We start from the raw sequence: 18,621 nt of genomic DNA on the forward strand, positions 1-18,621 counted from the left end.
ACCAAAATATATTCACTGGTGTAAGCATGGCACATCTGTTAGACTGCTACTATCTTCTGACTGAACTTAAGTGTCATTTGCTCTTCAGGAGGATCCAGTGTTCACAACTTTAAGTCTGGATAAACATCTGTGACTAGTGATGTCTTAGGCTTCAACACAGAGGTCTTTGCTGTTATTTTGTAAAATGAAATGATGCATCTAGAAATTGCCTTCAAAAACAAACATGTTTTTGTATCTGCATATTACTGTAAGTATTTGCTTTCTGTGTAAAAAATTCTTTGCAGTACTCTATAGTTAATGACAATGACTCTTAAAGGTTAAAATGCTCAGAGGTGGCTGTTGCAGTGATTGGTGGTCAAGGGTTCAGAAAACAATGACATGCATATAATGACCCCACCTGAACATGAAGGAACAGAAGAGGTGAGAGAGATATGTAAGACTCTGAAGAAAAAATGAAGTGTTAGGGTATAGCCATCAGTCCTCATGGGACAGAGATGACTGATGACTTAAACATAACTTGGACCTAGTCACAGCTGAGATATAAGGAAAACAATGACGATATAATTAGGCCCGTGGTCATAGTACTGAGGCTGTTAACGCACATGTCCCTCAAAGGGGAAGGGTCGAGAGACCCTGAACTTGGATTCCGGACATTGCTTTCCGCTGCGGCACAGTAGTTTGTGTCACTGAGGGTAGCGTGTGGACTATATTTGAGGGGGAGCGTTGACTTCTGTGAGGACATTTCCCTGAGTCAGTGATCGCGGTGTCTCGGGACTCCTCAGAGATGCATCTCTCTTTGAGTCAACCACATTTCCGTAAGTAACTCTTTCACTCATTTTGTAAGTAAGCTTAATTAATAGGTTGTTTTATCAAAGTGTATTTGGACAGTATATGATTTCTGGGTCGTCAGTGCCCTTCTGGGGGTGAATGTCTCATCCAGCGAAGCGGAATAGCATAAAGCTGGGAAGTTTCTGACCATTGCTCTAGAAAGCGACAGGAGAGCAGACTTAGAGCAGACGTTCAGAAGGAGAATGAACATAGTTAGCAATGTCTCGAGACATTTTTGCTGCTTTAATTGACCTGGGGTAGAAAGGGGGCGTATTACCCTCATCTAGTGTGTTGAAAGCACGGGTGTGTCTACACAACCTTGGGTGGTCTGCAGAGCTCCAGAACTGGAATGATCCATCTCAAAACGCAAAGTCGTCGAAACTGAGTCATTTGACAGGACACCCAGGAGTCTATGGATCGAAGCTGTAGCAGCTGCAGAAGGTTGAAAGTAACATGTTCTGGCTCCAAGGTCTCTCTTATGAGCTTCTTCCCTTAAAAGAAATAATCAGATTTTCAGTTCTGGATTTGTGTGGACATTGAAACTTTTATTCAATTGCTGATAGCTTCTCAGCTGGGGCCGGAGCTGCTTGCCTGCCTCCTCCATCCATGCTTGGTTTCGTCTGGCTTAGGCTTGCACAGGTTTTACACACATTGTCACAACATTGTGGGTTCATATGTGTAACTACCGCGTTGTATCCAGACAACATGGGTTCCTTGCATTCATCTTTTGCCTCTGGCTCTTACAATCTTTCTGCCCACTTTTTCACAATGACCCCTGAGCCTTGGGAGGAGAGGGTATGATATAGGTCCTAGCAATTAATAGTTGCTTGGAGAGAGAAAGTTAGTTTTCTTTACTGGTGTGACACACAGTTAAGTTACCAGTCTCCAAGGAATAGACCATACCCAAAAGTATTTGGAGAACACAGATTAGACTCTATAGGACTTTAAAAAAAAAAATAGAATACATAAATCGAGGGAGGTAGTAAGGTGAGAGTTAGAAATGGAGGAGGGGGTCTGAATGTGATCAAAATGTAGAAAATCCCGGAAGAATCAATAAAATATTTTTTTATAAAGAAAACTTCATCTGGGCTTGGAGGTGAGCACTTTTAATTCCAGCACTCAGGCAGATCTCTGTGAGACTGAGGCCATCCAGGTTTACACAGTGAGCTCCACTGAGCTGGGACAATAAGGAGATCCTGTCTCAAAACAAAACAAAAAAAAGAAAATTTCATTTTAGCAAAAATAACATTTCAGAAGAAAAGCAGGCTAGTTCTAAGAGCTTTATTTTCTTGATACTGCTAAGAAACACAAATTAGTAACAAAAATAATTTTTTATCAAGTGGAAAACCAAAACTGTTGTTGCTCTTCTTGAATTCACCCCAGAATATCAAAATCATTCAGATGATAAATGGAAGGAAAGTATATAGGTATATTAGAATTTATGTTATATATGTTAGTACATGAACCATAGAAAAGCAATTTGTCCATAATATGAATTATCTGGCAATATTATTTTCATGTTGTAGCTAAAGGGGAATAGACACTTAGTATATTACACAATTTAGGGGTATATTTAGTTATTTTAAGTTATTTAGCTTGGGAATTTTTCCATGCATAAATCTTTACCAATTTCCTAGTTCCATGTTAGATAGTTCCAATTGCATTTATCAAAGGTTCTGTGGATACTAGACTCCTGAAATTCTTGCAAAGTAGTGGCATTGAAGGTAAGGGATTATTTTAGTTTCTATGTGCCAGCTGGCACCTCCTCTTGAATGCATAAATTATCAATAGGTCACAGTTCTGCGTTCATCCATGTAATGAAAGGCAAATCGATGATGAAGCCAACACTGATGATTGTCACCAGCTTTAAAGTCTGCCTCGACAGTCTCTTAATAATGGACCATGGAAGGCTTTTTCTAACTTCTAGAAGCTGTATATTTCATCAGTATAGCTTGATGATAAATATGAAGACCAAGGATACTCACAAGGGTTATTGTAAACATTAAATTGAGGGGACAAATTGTAAAGCTTTTGGTGATGAAAAAGGAATGATATTACTGTGTTGACGTAGTAATTCAGACTAAGTCATCATTTTTATTACACAATGTGTTTATCCTCAGTATCAATAATCAAGCAATCATGTGTTTGTTGTTACTATGTATGAAGAAGAAAGAGAGAGGTGAACTGTGTCACCTTTCTCACATCAGTGTTCAAAATGCTAACATCAAACATCAAATTAAAAACGAAAAACTCGCGTGGGTCTCGCCACTGTAAATTAGCAGAAACTTCCAAGAAATTAAACTATTGATGGAAAATGTGTTAACTACCCTGAATTAGAGTTAAGGTCCAAATGTTTGGAAAATACAGAAGCACTCTTGGGAGTAATGCAAAGATGCAGAAAGTCACTCACCTTCCACATATAAATCTATAAACTGTTTGCACAGCAGTAAATGTTTATATCTCCACACAGCCTCGATGTATCAAATTGTATAAAGGGGAGCTTATAAGGCTTCCCTAGACTGTACATAACTTCAGATGAATAGATCTGAGTAATTCCTTTTTTCCTTTCATCAGGGACACTCCTGTTGCTGGTGTCCAGTCTGCTCGTGTGGGACAATGTGACCTCTGTGCCCACAAGCCCTATTTCAGATGATTGCTGCCAGGTATCCTTCAAGGACCTATTTGAGCGGGCAGTCAAGGTGTCTCAGTACATCCAAAAAGAAGCCGCAAGTGTGTTCACTGAATTTGTGAGTACCCCATCAACGTCCACCATCTTTCCAAAAGCGATATCCTTGCCAGGGTGGGAGGTACTGTAACTTAAAGGGGGAAAACCTCATTCATGGTGGTTCAGTGATATGCCTGCATAGTGAAAAGAGAGAGCACCCACTACTAAAACACGGAGCAGGAAAGCTGGACAGTTTGCAAACTGTCAAATACCTGCTAAGTGCATAAATGACTTTTAAATTTTTTTTGCTACTGTTTTAATTTACTCCTGTAATATAGAATCTTGAAAGTATGGCTAAGAAAGAGTGTTCACTCTCTGCTCTTTGTGGAGGGGCCAGTCCTTTGCCATTCTTCACTTAGGACACTGGAGACATCCAATAAAGGAGACCTGCATTGTAGTTATTTGGAGGGACTGGGCAGAATTACAGACACTGAGACCAGGTCAGGAGAAAAATATGATTAATAATTACTTTTCAGAAATCCACAACTGCAAGGATCATTTTGTAAAGGATTTTAAGGTTTGAGTTTATAATTATAACAGGGGTCTGCTTTAGGGTTGGAAACAGGCCTCGATTTGTGATGACCCTTTGAAGCCTGCATGTTACATGTTCCAGACCAATGTCAGAGGCCACCCAGACAAGGACTTCTGTGGGTGTGTGAGAATCCAGCTCCAAGTTTGAATGAATGTGTCCCCACAATATATGCATCTGAGTGGCTTTTCTCTCCTTCTCCACTCTTGACTGGCTGTTATTTCATATTTTATATTATCCGCAGCCGAATTTCCTCAACAGGAGCTTTGTAGAATAAGTATATGAAATAAATATATTGCAGTAAGTATGATAGTTAAATGATGGCATTGATTAATATATAAATATTAAATGTCTTTTCCATTTTAGTTGGCTTCTTGATTAAGATTTCCTAATACATTACGACCATCATTTTTTTTTAATTTTATTTATTATTTTTATTTTATGTGTATGAGTGTATTGCCTGCATGTATGTAAGTACACCAGTGTCATGTAACACCTGCAGAGGTCAGAAGAGGTCACTGGATCCCCTAAAACTTTAGTTATAGATAGTTAGTGGCCATGTGGTTCCAGGAGCTGAACCAGGGTCTTCTGCAAGAGCAGTCAGCGCACTTAGCTACTGAGCCATCACTCCAGCTCTGTGCCTCTCATTTTATAAAATACTTTGTTCCAAGCATCACAATTGTATTCTGAATTCACCCTGGAGCTGGACAGCAGCGTAGATTCAGAAGGTTAGGGAGGAAAGTTACATGGTGTTAGTGGAGACACTGACTTGGACCAAGGAGTACAAAACAGAGTAGCAAGTAGCAGGGCTTTGCGCACTGCGGTGTTTGTCACAAGTACTGGTTAAGAGGACAGGAGAGCACTCGGTCCTTTCTAGTTCTGCTTGATGTGGTGCTTGTTTTCCAAATAGTAACATTTAGGAAGGCTCAGAATAGTGAACAGGGCAAGAGTTTGGGAGACTGGCAAGCAAGACAAATTAATAATGAGATTACAGATCAAAGTTTTTAAAAAGTAGGTACAAGGGTCACCTTCCTAATTCCTTAATTTAATTTAATAAAATGCTTATATTTGGAAATACACATCTATAATGTAAACTAATTTTCTGTTTATTGGTTCCATTTACTCAATTCTCAAGTACAAACCAGTTGAATCTTTCATCATTTCAGAAAAACAAGTTTGGCCAGGAGTGGGAACACAACCACAGGCACCTTCAACACTGCCACACGTCTACACTTGACACTCCAGAGACCAAGAAGCAAACGGAAGACATGCACGTGAGTCCTCAGAAAAGCAAGTGAAACAGTGGCAGGCTTTGGTTAAACACACGCACGCACACACACTCACACATACACATACACACACACACACTCACACACCCATACACACACGCACACACACATGCACACACACACACGCACACACACACACACACACACGCACACACACACAAAGAGAAAACAAAGTAGCATCACATTATGTAGTTGAAAACATCCATAATTACTAATGTCTTGTTCCTAGGATGATACTTAATACTTCGTATGAAAGTTGGAACTAAGTTTGATGCCCGTGGTCAAGCATTCAGCAATCCATACACATGTGAAATGTCAATATGGTTGGATGCATCATATATACTCTGGGTCCTGCGTGGGCAGCATTTGACATTACTGAACACTCCTCCACTTCTCCACGTACAAGCCCCTCCTCATTCTGCTACAGTTTTAACAAGTATTCATGCCTCCTTAACTTCTCTGCCTCCACCTAAAAGTCACTTGAAGAAAGGGGTTATGTACAATGTTGTATGACGTTGCTCAAGATTCAATCGTCTGTTCTATGTGATGACAATGACTTGTCTAATTCTCATGCCAGATCTAACTAAAAATTGTCATAATCTCTCAACTTCTGATGTCCTACACAATTATGATTTTTATTGAACATGATAAAGTTTCCATTAAATAGGCATGTATGTAGTCAGTTCTACATGTGTGGCTTAGTGATACCAGCCTTCCGTATGCCCACAACTCTCACTTACAGCAAGAGGTCCATCTTTTAAAAGGAGATGGAGGAAGAAATGAATTTGTTGAGTTACTACTGTGCTAAAACTTCATAAAGTCCTCAAAAGTACAGGTTTGAAATCTGAATTTTATCCTCACAAAAGATCAGTGGCTACGTTTTGCAGTTCTAAAAACTGTTATCATTTACAAAACAAACAATAATAACAAAGTTTATTTCTGTTTCTTTTAGCAAAAACTGCCTGTATCTAACCCTGTTGTATTTTATTTATTTTAATGTGATTGTTCAATTACGGTTACTCAGCCTGAAATCCTAATGAAATTGGTACAAATTGTATTGCAAGCCTGGAACACTCCTCTGCAACATCTAGTGACCGAAATATCTGCCATGAAAGAAATCTCCACTTCCATCCTCTCCAAAACCAAAGAGATTGAGCAAAAGCACAAAGTGCTTCTTGAGGGAGTGGAGTGGATCTTCAGCAAGGTGAGCGATCTGCGTGTGCAGCTCTGCTTCGGGACAGGGTGACCTGTGTAATGAAAAGTACATTTTGAAACACTTCACTTTGCAAAAAAGAAATGTGAACATCCAATACATCAAAGCCTCACTACTGAGGTGATTCTGATAACCCCAACCCCAAAGGTCTTTACTCAGAACCTCACACTCCAGGGATCTCAATGGTAAACCGTTGTCCTCACAGCGACTTGGACATTACTTTCCGGTATAGAAGGCAGAGGTCTGACAACCTCGGATCTGATTATGGTCATCCCTGGACTATGTGCATCTTAAAGCATCAAGTTAAATCCTCATTGTAGCTAAGGTTTTGTGTGCATTCACTGTAAGACGAATTGATCTGGTAGAGAGCGAGGAAAGACATGGTTTAATATCAGAACCCATAAAGTAAAAAACAGTCCTTAGGACATGTGAAAATTCCTTAAGTGACAGAACTGACCCGAGAACTTCCATCATTCTTTGGTAAAATCCATGTGTGTAGTCAAGTAGTAAAGCCTGTAGGTTATCAATCAATCTGTTCGTGTGAGAACAAATTTTATCAGGGAGCACTGAATGCTCCCACTTCAAGTTTTCAGATGCCCAACATTTTAGGCCACTAGGCTGAGAAATTCCATGGTTTGGGCTGATGTTTAACTTTTCACAGTTCTTTATTCAACACTTAGAAGACATGAGGAACAGAAAAATAGCAATAGGAAGTGAACACTAACTATCACTTTGGTGATCAGTTTCAGACTGGATATACCGATAATAACCAAAGGAAGGTGCCGACCTGGTACCAGCTGGAATCCCTGAAGTCTTCCAACAAGGACACTCGGCTTTTCACTATGTATAACACGTTTTACTGCCTACGCAGGGATTCAAATAAGGTCGCCACTTACATCAATTTCCTGAACTGGCGAATCGTGCAGAGCACAACTGAGAAGCCTGCCTCCACTGGGCTCTGAGAGGGGCCCCACCGGGCTCTGAGAGGGGCCCCACCGGGCTCTGAGAGGGGCCTCCACCAGGCTCTGAGAGGGGCCCCACCGGGCTCTGAGAGGGGCCCCACCGGGCTCTGAGAGGGGCCTCCACCGGGCTCTGAGAGGGGCCTCCACCAGGTTCTGAGAGGGGCCCCACCGGGCTCTGAGAGGGGCCCCACCGGGCTCTGAGAGGGGCCCCAGAAATCCATCAGTCGAAAGTTTCATTTCAATGTTTATCTCTCAATTCCTGCTTGAATACAGTTTGTCTCCTTGAAAATAAAATTTAAAAAAATAACCATTTAGAAATGTCAATGTCTCAGAAGCCAATTCGTCAAAATATCTTTTATTGTTTTCATACCAAATCTATCAACACCATTGAAATGTTCCTTCTAAAATTGTCTACAAATAGGAGAAGCTATGAAGAACTATTGGCAGCTGATTACTGCTGGGGGAGGAAGAGCTGGTCTTCTTAAAGGCAGACTAGACCTCAGCAGATGAACTTGCACTGAGACATCTGGGGACACTAACTTGACACAATAGACCTTAACACAAATGACAGAATGCATGAATTCTGGTGGAGGTGCTATGGGAGGGTTCCAATGAGAAAGGGGATATAAAGATGATTAAAATATTCTGTATGAAATACACATTCAATAAAAAAATTTACAAAAAAAAGAAATTACACATTAAACTGACAAAAAAAAAAAAAAAAAAAAAAAAACCAGAAGGACAATGTAAGTAAATTTGTTAAAAATAAAGAGTGATGTTAGTAGTCACCAATCCAGCCTTCTTATGAAACACGGGGAAACCTGGAGATGTGGTATCAAAGCCAGCCACTCTCTACCACCAGTCAATATACTGACCAGCAGTACAAGTTCAATGCAACTGCGCTCTCTCGACATACTGTGAAGTTTTTCAGAAAGTCTGAAATGTATTAAGATACAATCATGAAATTGCTCCGAATTTCTTTAATAATGGTTTCTTACAAGGATCTTCTGAGTTCCCATCTCCTCAGCATCAGGTTAGACACATCCATGACTTCTATTCATGGTACCTGGCAAGGTTTCTCTGGTTTCTTTCAATTCCATCACATACCCATATTATTTACCACTTTCCCCTCAGCCTCTGCTGCTTGAAATCACAAAGCAGGGAAGACAGGAACGAACAGTTCCTACGGTGCATCTTCCCTTCCTTGCTCTGAAGTTCTATCCTTTGACATTCTAAGAAGTAGAGGGAGGGTCAGGAACAACGCTTAAGTTCTAACATCACTGGTTTATGGCACTTTAGCAAAGATATATTGCATGCTGGGGCTCAAAATAAATTCTGTAAGAGACAGATGCATGTTTTGGGGGTACTCTAATGATATCCTAAGATATCCATCAATGGGTACATCTCAAGGTACATCAGGAGAAATTCCATAGCTGCATTCCTCTAGCTACCCCACTGCTCTGCCCTCTGCAACCTCACAGTCCCCTTCTTTAATATTAACCCCTTTGTCTTTGCTATTTGGAAAATGCCTTAGAGTTTCTTCCACCTGACACAGAAGAATCTGGTGTATCATGACCAAACTGCAATAATCCTGGAACACAGATGATCATCTCTGCACTCTAAACCAATTTCCTGTCTTGTTTACCTCTATCCGGCACAGATCAGAGTCAAAATAGTGGGGAAATACCTGAGGAATAGCACGCCGTCCTAGCATTCACTAAACACCAGGAGTAATGTTGTTGATCAGCAATCAGCATTAAGTCAAGCAGACAAGGATTTTCTTTGTTTACTTGGAAGAGAGATGATTGGTTGAAGGTAGGTCAGCGTGTCACCTGCAGCTAAGCAATGCAAAACGGTGCTAGCTCACCATCAGCTTAAAAGAATTACCATACCCTTTACAGAGTACGTCAAGGAGTTTGCAGGAATTTCTATAAAAGGAGACACAGCCCAGTTACCGTCTTCTCTGTTTTGTTGTTGCTAGATTCATTTCTGGGCAGAGCAGAAGCTTTTCCAAAGTTCTTTGAGGCAAGTTTGAGTGTTCCCAACTCTTGTGTGTCTGAAAACACACCCCTTTTTAAGTATAAAAGATGATGATGTGACAGAACAGGTGAAAATTAAATGTTTCTCTCTAGAGTACCTTCTGGCTGACCCCTGGAAATCAAAAGAATCACATTTACAGTGGGATCTTCAGTGGGTCAGCGTGACAGAGGCTGGCATGCAAATCAAATTGGTAAAGTGCTAAAACAATCAAAAAGAGATTTCTCAAAAAGGAAAAAGCAGGAAAGAAAGTACAGAAATTATGCTGGCCTCGGAGCAGAGTTCCTAGGAAAAACTAATAGTCTCAGATGTCCTCTTCAGGGGCCTCTAGAAAGTTGTAAGTTCTGAAAAATCCAGGCATAGGAGGGAGTGTTAACAAATGGTGGCTTCTTATTAGTGCCAGATTGTTTCTGCTCTGGTGAATGTCAGCCCAAGGGAAAATAAATCCATGAAAACACAAAATGCATTGTGAAAGAAGGAACATCAGCAACCAGATCAGAGATAGAACAACGACCATGAAAACCTTCAGTGTATCCTAGGCTGGGTGATGATCCTGCCCCAGACAACACGCAATGGTCTTACTCTGCGGACAGATATTATGGTGGGGTGGATTTGCTTTTGGTTCTCCTGTTGTATACTAGAGTTGAAGAGTTTGCCTGGGTGCGTGAAGTGCAAGGGAATTTACATGTTTGAGGAAAAGTAGACAGACCCTTTGGAGAGGGAAATTTTTCACCCATCCCTGGGCCTTTTCAGCAGATAAGTCTAATCAGTAGAAAGGCAGTGGCCTCAGGGTAGCCTAGAGATAGGAAGAGACAGGGAGCATTGTCGAGAGGAAGCAGGGGTGGCTGGTAGAATAAACCCTCTGCCCTTTTAACTCCCACCTAGGCCAGGCAGTATTAAATGTTCTCCACTAGCCCAGTCCAAGGTAAGAAGGCCAGACGGCTCATTGAGAATGACAGCATAGTGCAGAGATATAAGTACTTCCACACTGAAGTTGGCAAAAAAAAAAAAAAATCAATAGAAACAAATAATGAAATATTTTCCTTTTATATTAGACCACCCTTTTTGTACCCTTTTAAATACTGAATGCCAATATGGGTCTTACTCTTTATAGTGCCTAGAGTCTTAGAACAATAGAGAAGAAAATGAAATACAGAAGATCTAAAATGGCTGACAAAACTCCACTACTCCCTACTTGTAGTTAAGATTTTCCATATTTAAAAATGCTCCTCCAGAAGATTCGTGTGGCTGGTAAACTCTTTCTGAAAGTACCACAACACAACATCCACAGAAAAATTGGCTGCTTTTCTGTATGCCAGTAATGAAATTCTCTACAATGTAATCAGAAAAAAAAAAAAACCTCCAGTCACAATAGCTTCAAAGAAAATAGCTACAAACAATACTAACCAAGTTGGTGAAATCGCACATCCAAGAAAATTTTCAAACAATGGATAAATTGGAGACACTAGAAGACGAAAAGATCTCCTGTGCCCATGAATTGCCATGATCAATATTGTGAAAATAGTTCTGTTCCCCAAATTGACCTACAAAATGTACACAATCCCACTGTAGTGTGAAAGGCATTATCCCAAAACCTAGAAAAAGCAATTCTAAATCCCTGAGTATCCAAAGCAATCCTGGCCTAAAAATCAATACTGGTTGCATCACTAATTAGCATTTTGAGTTTAAAAAAATAAGAATCTCAGTAACAGAAAACTCAGAGCTGTAGCACAGAAACAGACATACAGAGCATAGAAGACCCAGAAAGAAACTCATGCATGTAGTCACTGGTATTTCAAAACATATGCGAAAGCCCACACTGGAAGAAAGGTCTCTCAATACACTGGCATTAAACACACACACACACACACACACACACACACACACACACACAGGACAAAACTAGATCCATATCTCTCCCCCTGTAAAAACTAATCAAGAGACAATGGATCAAAAGCCTGAGTGTAAGACATGACACTCCGAAGCAGCTAAGGAAAAGCATTTCAGCTGCGCACATAGGAAATGATATCCTCAAATGGATGTCAACAGCTCACCGTGTTAGTCCCTAAAGAACCAATGGGGTTACACAGAATTAAAAAGCACATCAAAGAGGAAAGAGAAAGCTTACTAGACAGGAAAAAATGCTTACCGTGGTACATCTGGCAGAGATTAGCATCCAAAAAGTGTACAGAATTCTAAAATTAGACAGCAAAATATCACCCAGTCAATAATTGTGTAAAAGCTGGGATTGGACCCCTGATTGTCTCCCTTAGCAGCCTGCATAGTGTCTCCAGAACTATGAGAACTAGTCTTCAAGGAGGAGGCTCCCAGGTCAGCTCTAGCTTTGTTGCCCCAAGTCCTGCATCTTATGTCCTGTCTTCATTAATAGAGTCCTACCTTCAGGTCCTGGGAGGTAATTAAGGGCTTTGGTAGTAGCCTGTGTTATGGAAGTCTCTTGGACCACCCTGACCAACAATTCGAAGGGAGGTTTCTTCTGTCTGTCACGGTGTTTCTTACTCTAAAGCCTTCAGCTACACGTACGCACTCACGTTTGGATATTCTATGTATATTTTTCAATAGGTTTTTAGGATGATCCATTTCCCTCGGGTTTTTCACAGCAGCTAAGCATGATAATGTATCTCTCCTCTCTCTCCCCCTGTCGAACCTCTCTTCTCCCTCCCCAGTTAAAGTACCCTCCTTTCCCCATTCCACCTTGATAATACCTGTCACCTATTACCCCACACACACACAGACACCCCTGCCCAGCAATAAAACCTGGTGACCACAATAAGGACAAGCTCATCAAACTATAGCAATGCAGTACTGGCACTTTTATCTCAGGGGTAATCAACAGTTATCTAATTGGACTTAAAGCCCGTTCAATGGGAATGAACTATGTGGCACAGTAAACATAGTCAGATACACATGGCTAGAGAGGTCACAGACCCTAGAGAAAACCCTCCCTCTGTTATACACCTGGACAAGTGGAATTTCTTACTGTGTGCTAAATATGGATCCTTGTGTTTACAGACAAGTGTGCCAGTCCCCACTCATCAAAGAAGCTTCTTTTTCACAGGTGGAGACTTTTACAGAGTTCCACAACTGGTCATATAGAGAGAATAAGTGTTTGTGAGGTTCCCAGGCCTAAGTGACACATCTACAGTGGACCTTCTACACTTAAGGCTCATGGAGCATAGCAAAACAGGGGACAGAGAGAATGCTTATGTGCCCCTCTAACTCTCACCAGGAAGCTTCCTTATACAACAGACCACAGTGCACACAGAAGGCCACGACAGGCCAAAATATAAAATAAGAGACTGCAGGGTGTACGTTTCTAGCAGACTTCCTATATTAAGCCTCACCCACCCATGGCTCAGGGACCATTGTGGAAAAGGGGATGGAAGATTGTAAGAGCCAGGGGTGGTACATGAACACAGGGAAACAGAGACTTCCAGGCCTCTGGAAACTTGCTCGTATGAATTTGCAGCAATGGTGACAGTGTGCAGAAGACCTATGCCGACTCAATCAGACAAAAACCCAGCATAGGGCGGGGGATATGGGCAGCAGTCCCAACAGCAGCTGAGAAACATGGCAGCTGATTACTGCCAGGTAAGGAAGCATTGGTGTTCTCTAGGGGAGAGACTCTAGATAGGCTGATTAGACTCCAGTGGATGGACTTGCACTGAGGGACACCTGGGTACACAAACCTGACTCCATAGGCTTTAATATATATGACAGAATGCATGAAATCCAGTGGGGTTTGGCATTGGGGGTACAAATGGGAAAGTGATATAAAGATGATTTACACAATTTATATGAATTAGTAAAGAGATTCAATAGAAATACACATTGAAAAAAGCAATTATGTAAAGAATAATATGAATGATTATTGGAAAGAAGAGTAAATGACAAATATTTGGAAAAAGTTCAAGCTAGACAATAGAAAAATGTAAATTAAAACTATTTCAATACCCCCTCACCTGAGCCCAGTATAATTAAAATTAAGAGAAAGGGGAGAGGAGTTAGATATATGGCTCAGTGGTTAAGAGCCCCAACTGTACTTTAATCCCACCACTCTTGAGACAAAGGCAGGTGGATCTCTGTGAGAGATCCAGATTCATCTACATAGTGAGTTCCTGGCTCGCTTCAGCTCTAGGGAAATCTTATCCAAAAAAATTTTTTAAAGAGAGAGAAAGAGGGAGAGAGAGGGAGAGAGAAAGAGGGAGAGAGGGAGAAAGGGAGAGAGGGAGAGAGAGAGAGAGAGGGAGAGAGGGAGAGAGAATTGTTTTTGCAAAGGATTTATGTTTGGTGCCCAGGACCCACATGGCAGCTAACAACCATTCATAACTCAAGATCCAGAGGTCCTCATCTGGACTCCACAGGCATTGCGTTCATGTAGTACACTTACACGTAAATAAATGGGATAATAAAAAGAAAAATGATGATCAAGATATGGGGAGACATGAAGCTTTATAAACTGCTGGTGATATGTAAGGCGACATAGTAATTAAGAAAATCATTATGGAGGATACCCAGGAAATTCATAAAACAACTAACATATAGTCCCATTATAGGTACACGGTCTAGGAATATGAACAAAAGAATCTAAGTTAGCATCACAGAGACACATCACACATCTGTGTTTACTGTTGCCCTACTCCCAATACAAAAGATACAGAAACACCCTATATGTCCATTAACAGGTAGTTGGAAAGAGAAAATGTGGAATTTATACACAATGGAATTTTGTTTTGCCATAAAGAGTATAATTAGGCATTTTCAGGAAAATGGATGAACCCAAATGGTAAGCAAAATAAGAGAATTTTAAAAAGATAACTATTACACATTTCATGTATGTATTGCAATTTAAATAGCATATAAATGTACATAATGACAAGAAACTAAAACTTTAGGGAGAAGAGTCCTAAAGGGAGATAGGAGAACAAGAGAGGGCCATGAGGGGAAGGAAGGCTACAGAGTGTATGCTGTATTGCATAACTGGAATCTCGATATTTCTATATGCATGTGTGTGTACACATATGGGACACGAAAGCAGGACTATTGGGGGCCGGGAACACACTGACACAGTAGCAGGTGGTAGTTTACCAGGTAAATAAGGGCAAGGGTAATGCTGTAATTGTAAAAGAAAGTTCTTCAGGGAATGAAAAAGAAACATGATGTAATAAGCAGAAAACATCAAATACACACCTCTCGGTTCCTAAAAGTTCAAAGGTAGCCATATTAATATCAGTTAAAATACCTCAGAAGAATGTTATTGGATATGAACAGGGACATTAAAGACATTAAATGAGGGAAAAAACCCAGATACAGAAGGAGGCATAATTTCTGAGGCAGCACAGCCTGGCCTCTAGCTCACTATCTACTCAAGATGATCTTGAACGGATGAAATTCCTGCCTCCATCTCCCAAGTGCTTGGATGATAAACATTTTCCATCACAGGAAGTATATAGACCACTAAGATTGACTCCAGGCCTTCCTGAATTCTAGGTAATGAAAAGGTTGGTAAGTGCAGACCATTCTTATCTCCCACCATCCTCCAGGAACGGACAGGGCAGACAGCGAAGGGTACAAGAGGGAAAGATGTTATCATCAATTTGGGTAGACTTTAAAACGAATTGTCACACAATATTAGGTGAAGCAAGTTTGAACTCTTCTTAGCAGTGGGATGTTAGCCAGAGCCATTACATCTTTGAGAAAGGTTACAACATAAACCTCTCAAAGTCATTGGGATGCCCATCACAACAATCCCTTGCAGAGGAGTTCTGCAGGTCTGAGAATTGTTATAGCACTTACAGAATTCTAGAAAAGGTATCTGAAGTGGTCTTGAGATTTTGCTGCCGGAAACCGCAGTGTGAACAAATTCAGACCTGCAGAAAGGCATGACATCTCAGAGACTGGGACAGAAATGAGACCCCTTGGCCTACAGTCATCAGGTAATTCCTGGAGGCAAGCGAGCAGATGCCTTGCCTGGGGCAGAAGCCCCAGGGGTGGAGAGATGAATTCATTTCCAGAAAACTCCCTGTGAGATCTCAGAAGCCTTGTGTCAAGGGGTGTTCAAGTCTCCAGCAAGGAAATCCCCCCTCTCTGGTGAACCTAGCACCAAGATCTTCTGGGGTCTTCTCCAAACCAGGACCTCAACTCTGCAATATTCCTATCCTCCTCCTCCATCAAGTTCCAAACAAAAAGTAGATCAAAGACCCAGGCCCACACAATTTACTGAAATACCGGGCCCTGTGTGGCTGACTCTCAAACTGCATTCAGTCAATCAGAAAAGAGCTAAACTTATCATCAGTTCCAGTTGTTATGGCAGACTTTGGATACTTTTCCTACTTGATTGCCACTCAGGGTTTTGGTTATCAAAAACTGGGTATCTTATGTAGCCTGGGGTTGGTTTCCTCTGGGACTTTCTTGCCCTTGGGATTGATTGTTCTACCCAACACAAAGCCCTGTGTCAGGATGAAATCTCGAGACAGTGGGAAGCTCCATATCATGGCCCCTCTAATCCTTCTCATTGCCCACTGTGAAGAAGTACCCCTCATTGCTGGTTAGAAAAGGGTGATGACCAATGTTGCTGCTAATGCTGAAAGTGAGCTTAGTTCAGGGACAGCATCTTAGGGCCCCTCCTCCAGAGGCCATCCAGTGTCTACTAGCAAAGGCAATTTTTCATATAAGGTCCCTTCTATATAAACAGTTGGAGCTTGAATGATTCTAGGCAAAAAGGAATGCATTAATAGTAACTTTATTTAAAGAAGGTCTGAAATATAGAGGAGTATTGATAAAGGCCTCATGACAGAAAGCAACCAGAACATTTAATGTCAAGTCTTAGTAATCAAAGCTCAGCTATTGGGAAATCAGTTGTTCTCAAGGACAAAAAATATCTCCTGTGTTGGTGACTGCATGAAGAAAGCTGTTACTTTGTGTTTTCAAGTTAATTTTCTGGCTTTTAGGAGTAATATTATCATATTACAGAGCTTGCTCATAGACAAGCTAGCCATCCCTTCTTCTCTAAGATCTTCAGTTGCCCTGTGGACTGCTGGGCTGACCCCTGCCTGAGTTAGTATTCAAGTGACCACACCGATGAAGTCACCAAAGGCCTGGTCTTGTCTTTAGACCTGTGCATAAGCATGCTTCTTGTCCATCAGCACAACCATGAGAATCTCCGCTCTTCTTGATCCAAGCCAGCTTCTCAGGCTGCAGTACTCACAGGCCCATCTGTCCAGGGCCATGATCACTGTCAGCCCATGGTCACAGTTCAAGGCCAAGTACCAGCTAGCTGTACAACCTCTGAACAGAGTATTTCCAGAAGACTGAACCTGTGATACTCAGAGTGCACCCTAAATCTAAACATAAGCTTAAATCACTAAGCAGAGGTTTTGGTCTGCACACGTAGCAGGTGTGAGGCTGTGGCAAGCGCATGTGTGATGTATGCACCTCCGTGAGGCACCTGTTACCAGACTGGTTATGTGGCACAGTGCCTTTCTTCAGCCCAGAATGTGACTGGCTATAGGATGGTGTGTCTGTGAAAGGTTTTTGTTTGCTTTTTTTTTCATCATGATTCTAATGATGATGAGGATGACTATACTAACAATTCAAGTCATTGCGTTCAGTCTCACATCGCACGTGATCATCACTCATGTGACAGCCATCTTTTGGACTTGGTTATGGTGTTCCTTTCCAGCTAAAGGCTGCTGTAAACTTTTCAGGAATGTTAACATTTCAGTTAACAGACTTGGGTGCTGTTGTAGGAATTCAAACACAGTATGCTTCAGAGTTCATACTATCCCCATCCAAGAACTTGAAAAGTCAGCATAGCCTTATTAATCAGGTAAAAGGGATGTTCCCTTGGGATCAACTTCCCCTCTTCAATTACAGGAGAAAGAAAGCTATGTCCAAACAGAACCCACTCTCCAAGGCAGAAGGTTTCTCCTTAAACATTTCATAACCATTTTCTTGGTATCTGTAATAAAGCCCTCAGTTAAGATTTTCATAAGCAGGTGTTTATAAACAACATCTTAGAGTACCAGGGTTAAACCATCCCACTAAGGATAAATGATTATATAGACCATAGGACTAAATTCCCTTGCAGTAATTTTCAGTTTTTACCTTCTATATTATTACCAATTACCCCATTCTTCAGCTATAGTTTTCTGTTGTGTGTTCAAGACCATATAGAAAGGCCAGAGTTAACCATTCTGCTGGTACAGGGACTGAAGTCCTTGTAAGTTATTTTGGTGATCCAGGTGGAGCTCCAGGCATATACACTTTCACTCTGCTAATTGTGCTGTCTTCTGGGATTGATTAGTCTTGAAGCCCAAAGACCATGTGGCATCCATTGAAAATGCTGTGAACATTTCCTTTTCCATTGACTTTCATGCTCATAAAATATGTATGTTTTCATTTCTTTTTATTTTATGTATATGAGTGCATTGCCTGCATATGTAGGAGTACCACATGTATGCAATGCCAATGGAGATCAGAAGAGAGCCTCAGTTCCCCTATGAATGGTTGTTAGCTGCCATGTGTATGCTGGGAACTGAACTGTAAGGGCATTTGGTGTTTTTAACCAGTGATCCAACTCGCCAGTCCCAGAGCATGTATTTTTTAGAGTAAAATCTCTGGGGTCTCCATGGTCTTTCTGATCAAGAGTGCAGGTAGATCTTTCCAGAAGAGTAGACCTCCTGTAGAGTGAGCTGATGGTTCCTTGTGTTCTAACTGACCTTGTCTTTCTAACTGCCTTGGGCTCCCAGCTCTGTATCTAAACACTCAAGAGAAATGCTTTACTGGTCTTCTTGTTTGAACATTTATCATTATATTTAAAAATCACTTAGAGGAAAAAAAAAAAAAAAACCTCTGTCTTGAAACTCACTTTCACGGGTAGTGGAAACCAGACAGTATTATTTTTCACTCTTTGAATATGTATTGATCTATTTAGAATGAAATGCAGTTTGATCATCCCCTACCTGTTTTCACACTCTACTACCTGAAAATTCAAGTTCTCTTTATTGTTATTTTATATA

General features: G+C 41.0%; 1 protein-coding gene across 1 annotated transcript in view; it reads left to right on the forward strand.

Moving 5' to 3' along the window:
• The first annotated feature begins 750 nt into the window (after positions 1–750).
• The window catches only part of LOC103728737, a 47,987-nt gene continuing 30,116 nt past the window's right edge, over positions 751–18,621 (forward strand). The window contains exons 1-5 of the mRNA XM_017796503.1: positions 751–815; positions 3,403–3,575; positions 5,249–5,356; positions 6,396–6,575; positions 7,328–7,539. Coding sequence (XP_017651992.1) covers positions 785–815; positions 3,403–3,575; positions 5,249–5,356; positions 6,396–6,575; positions 7,328–7,539 — 704 coding nt within the window. The 5' untranslated portion in view covers positions 751–784. The remainder of the gene's footprint in view (positions 816–3,402; positions 3,576–5,248; positions 5,357–6,395; positions 6,576–7,327; positions 7,540–18,621) is intronic.

The sequence above is a fragment of the Nannospalax galili genome, unplaced genomic scaffold (genome assembly GCF_000622305.1).
Source record: "Nannospalax galili isolate Female #2095 unplaced genomic scaffold, S.galili_v1.0 scaffold412, whole genome shotgun sequence".
In the NCBI taxonomy this organism is placed as follows: Eukaryota; Metazoa; Chordata; class Mammalia; order Rodentia; family Spalacidae; genus Nannospalax; species Nannospalax galili.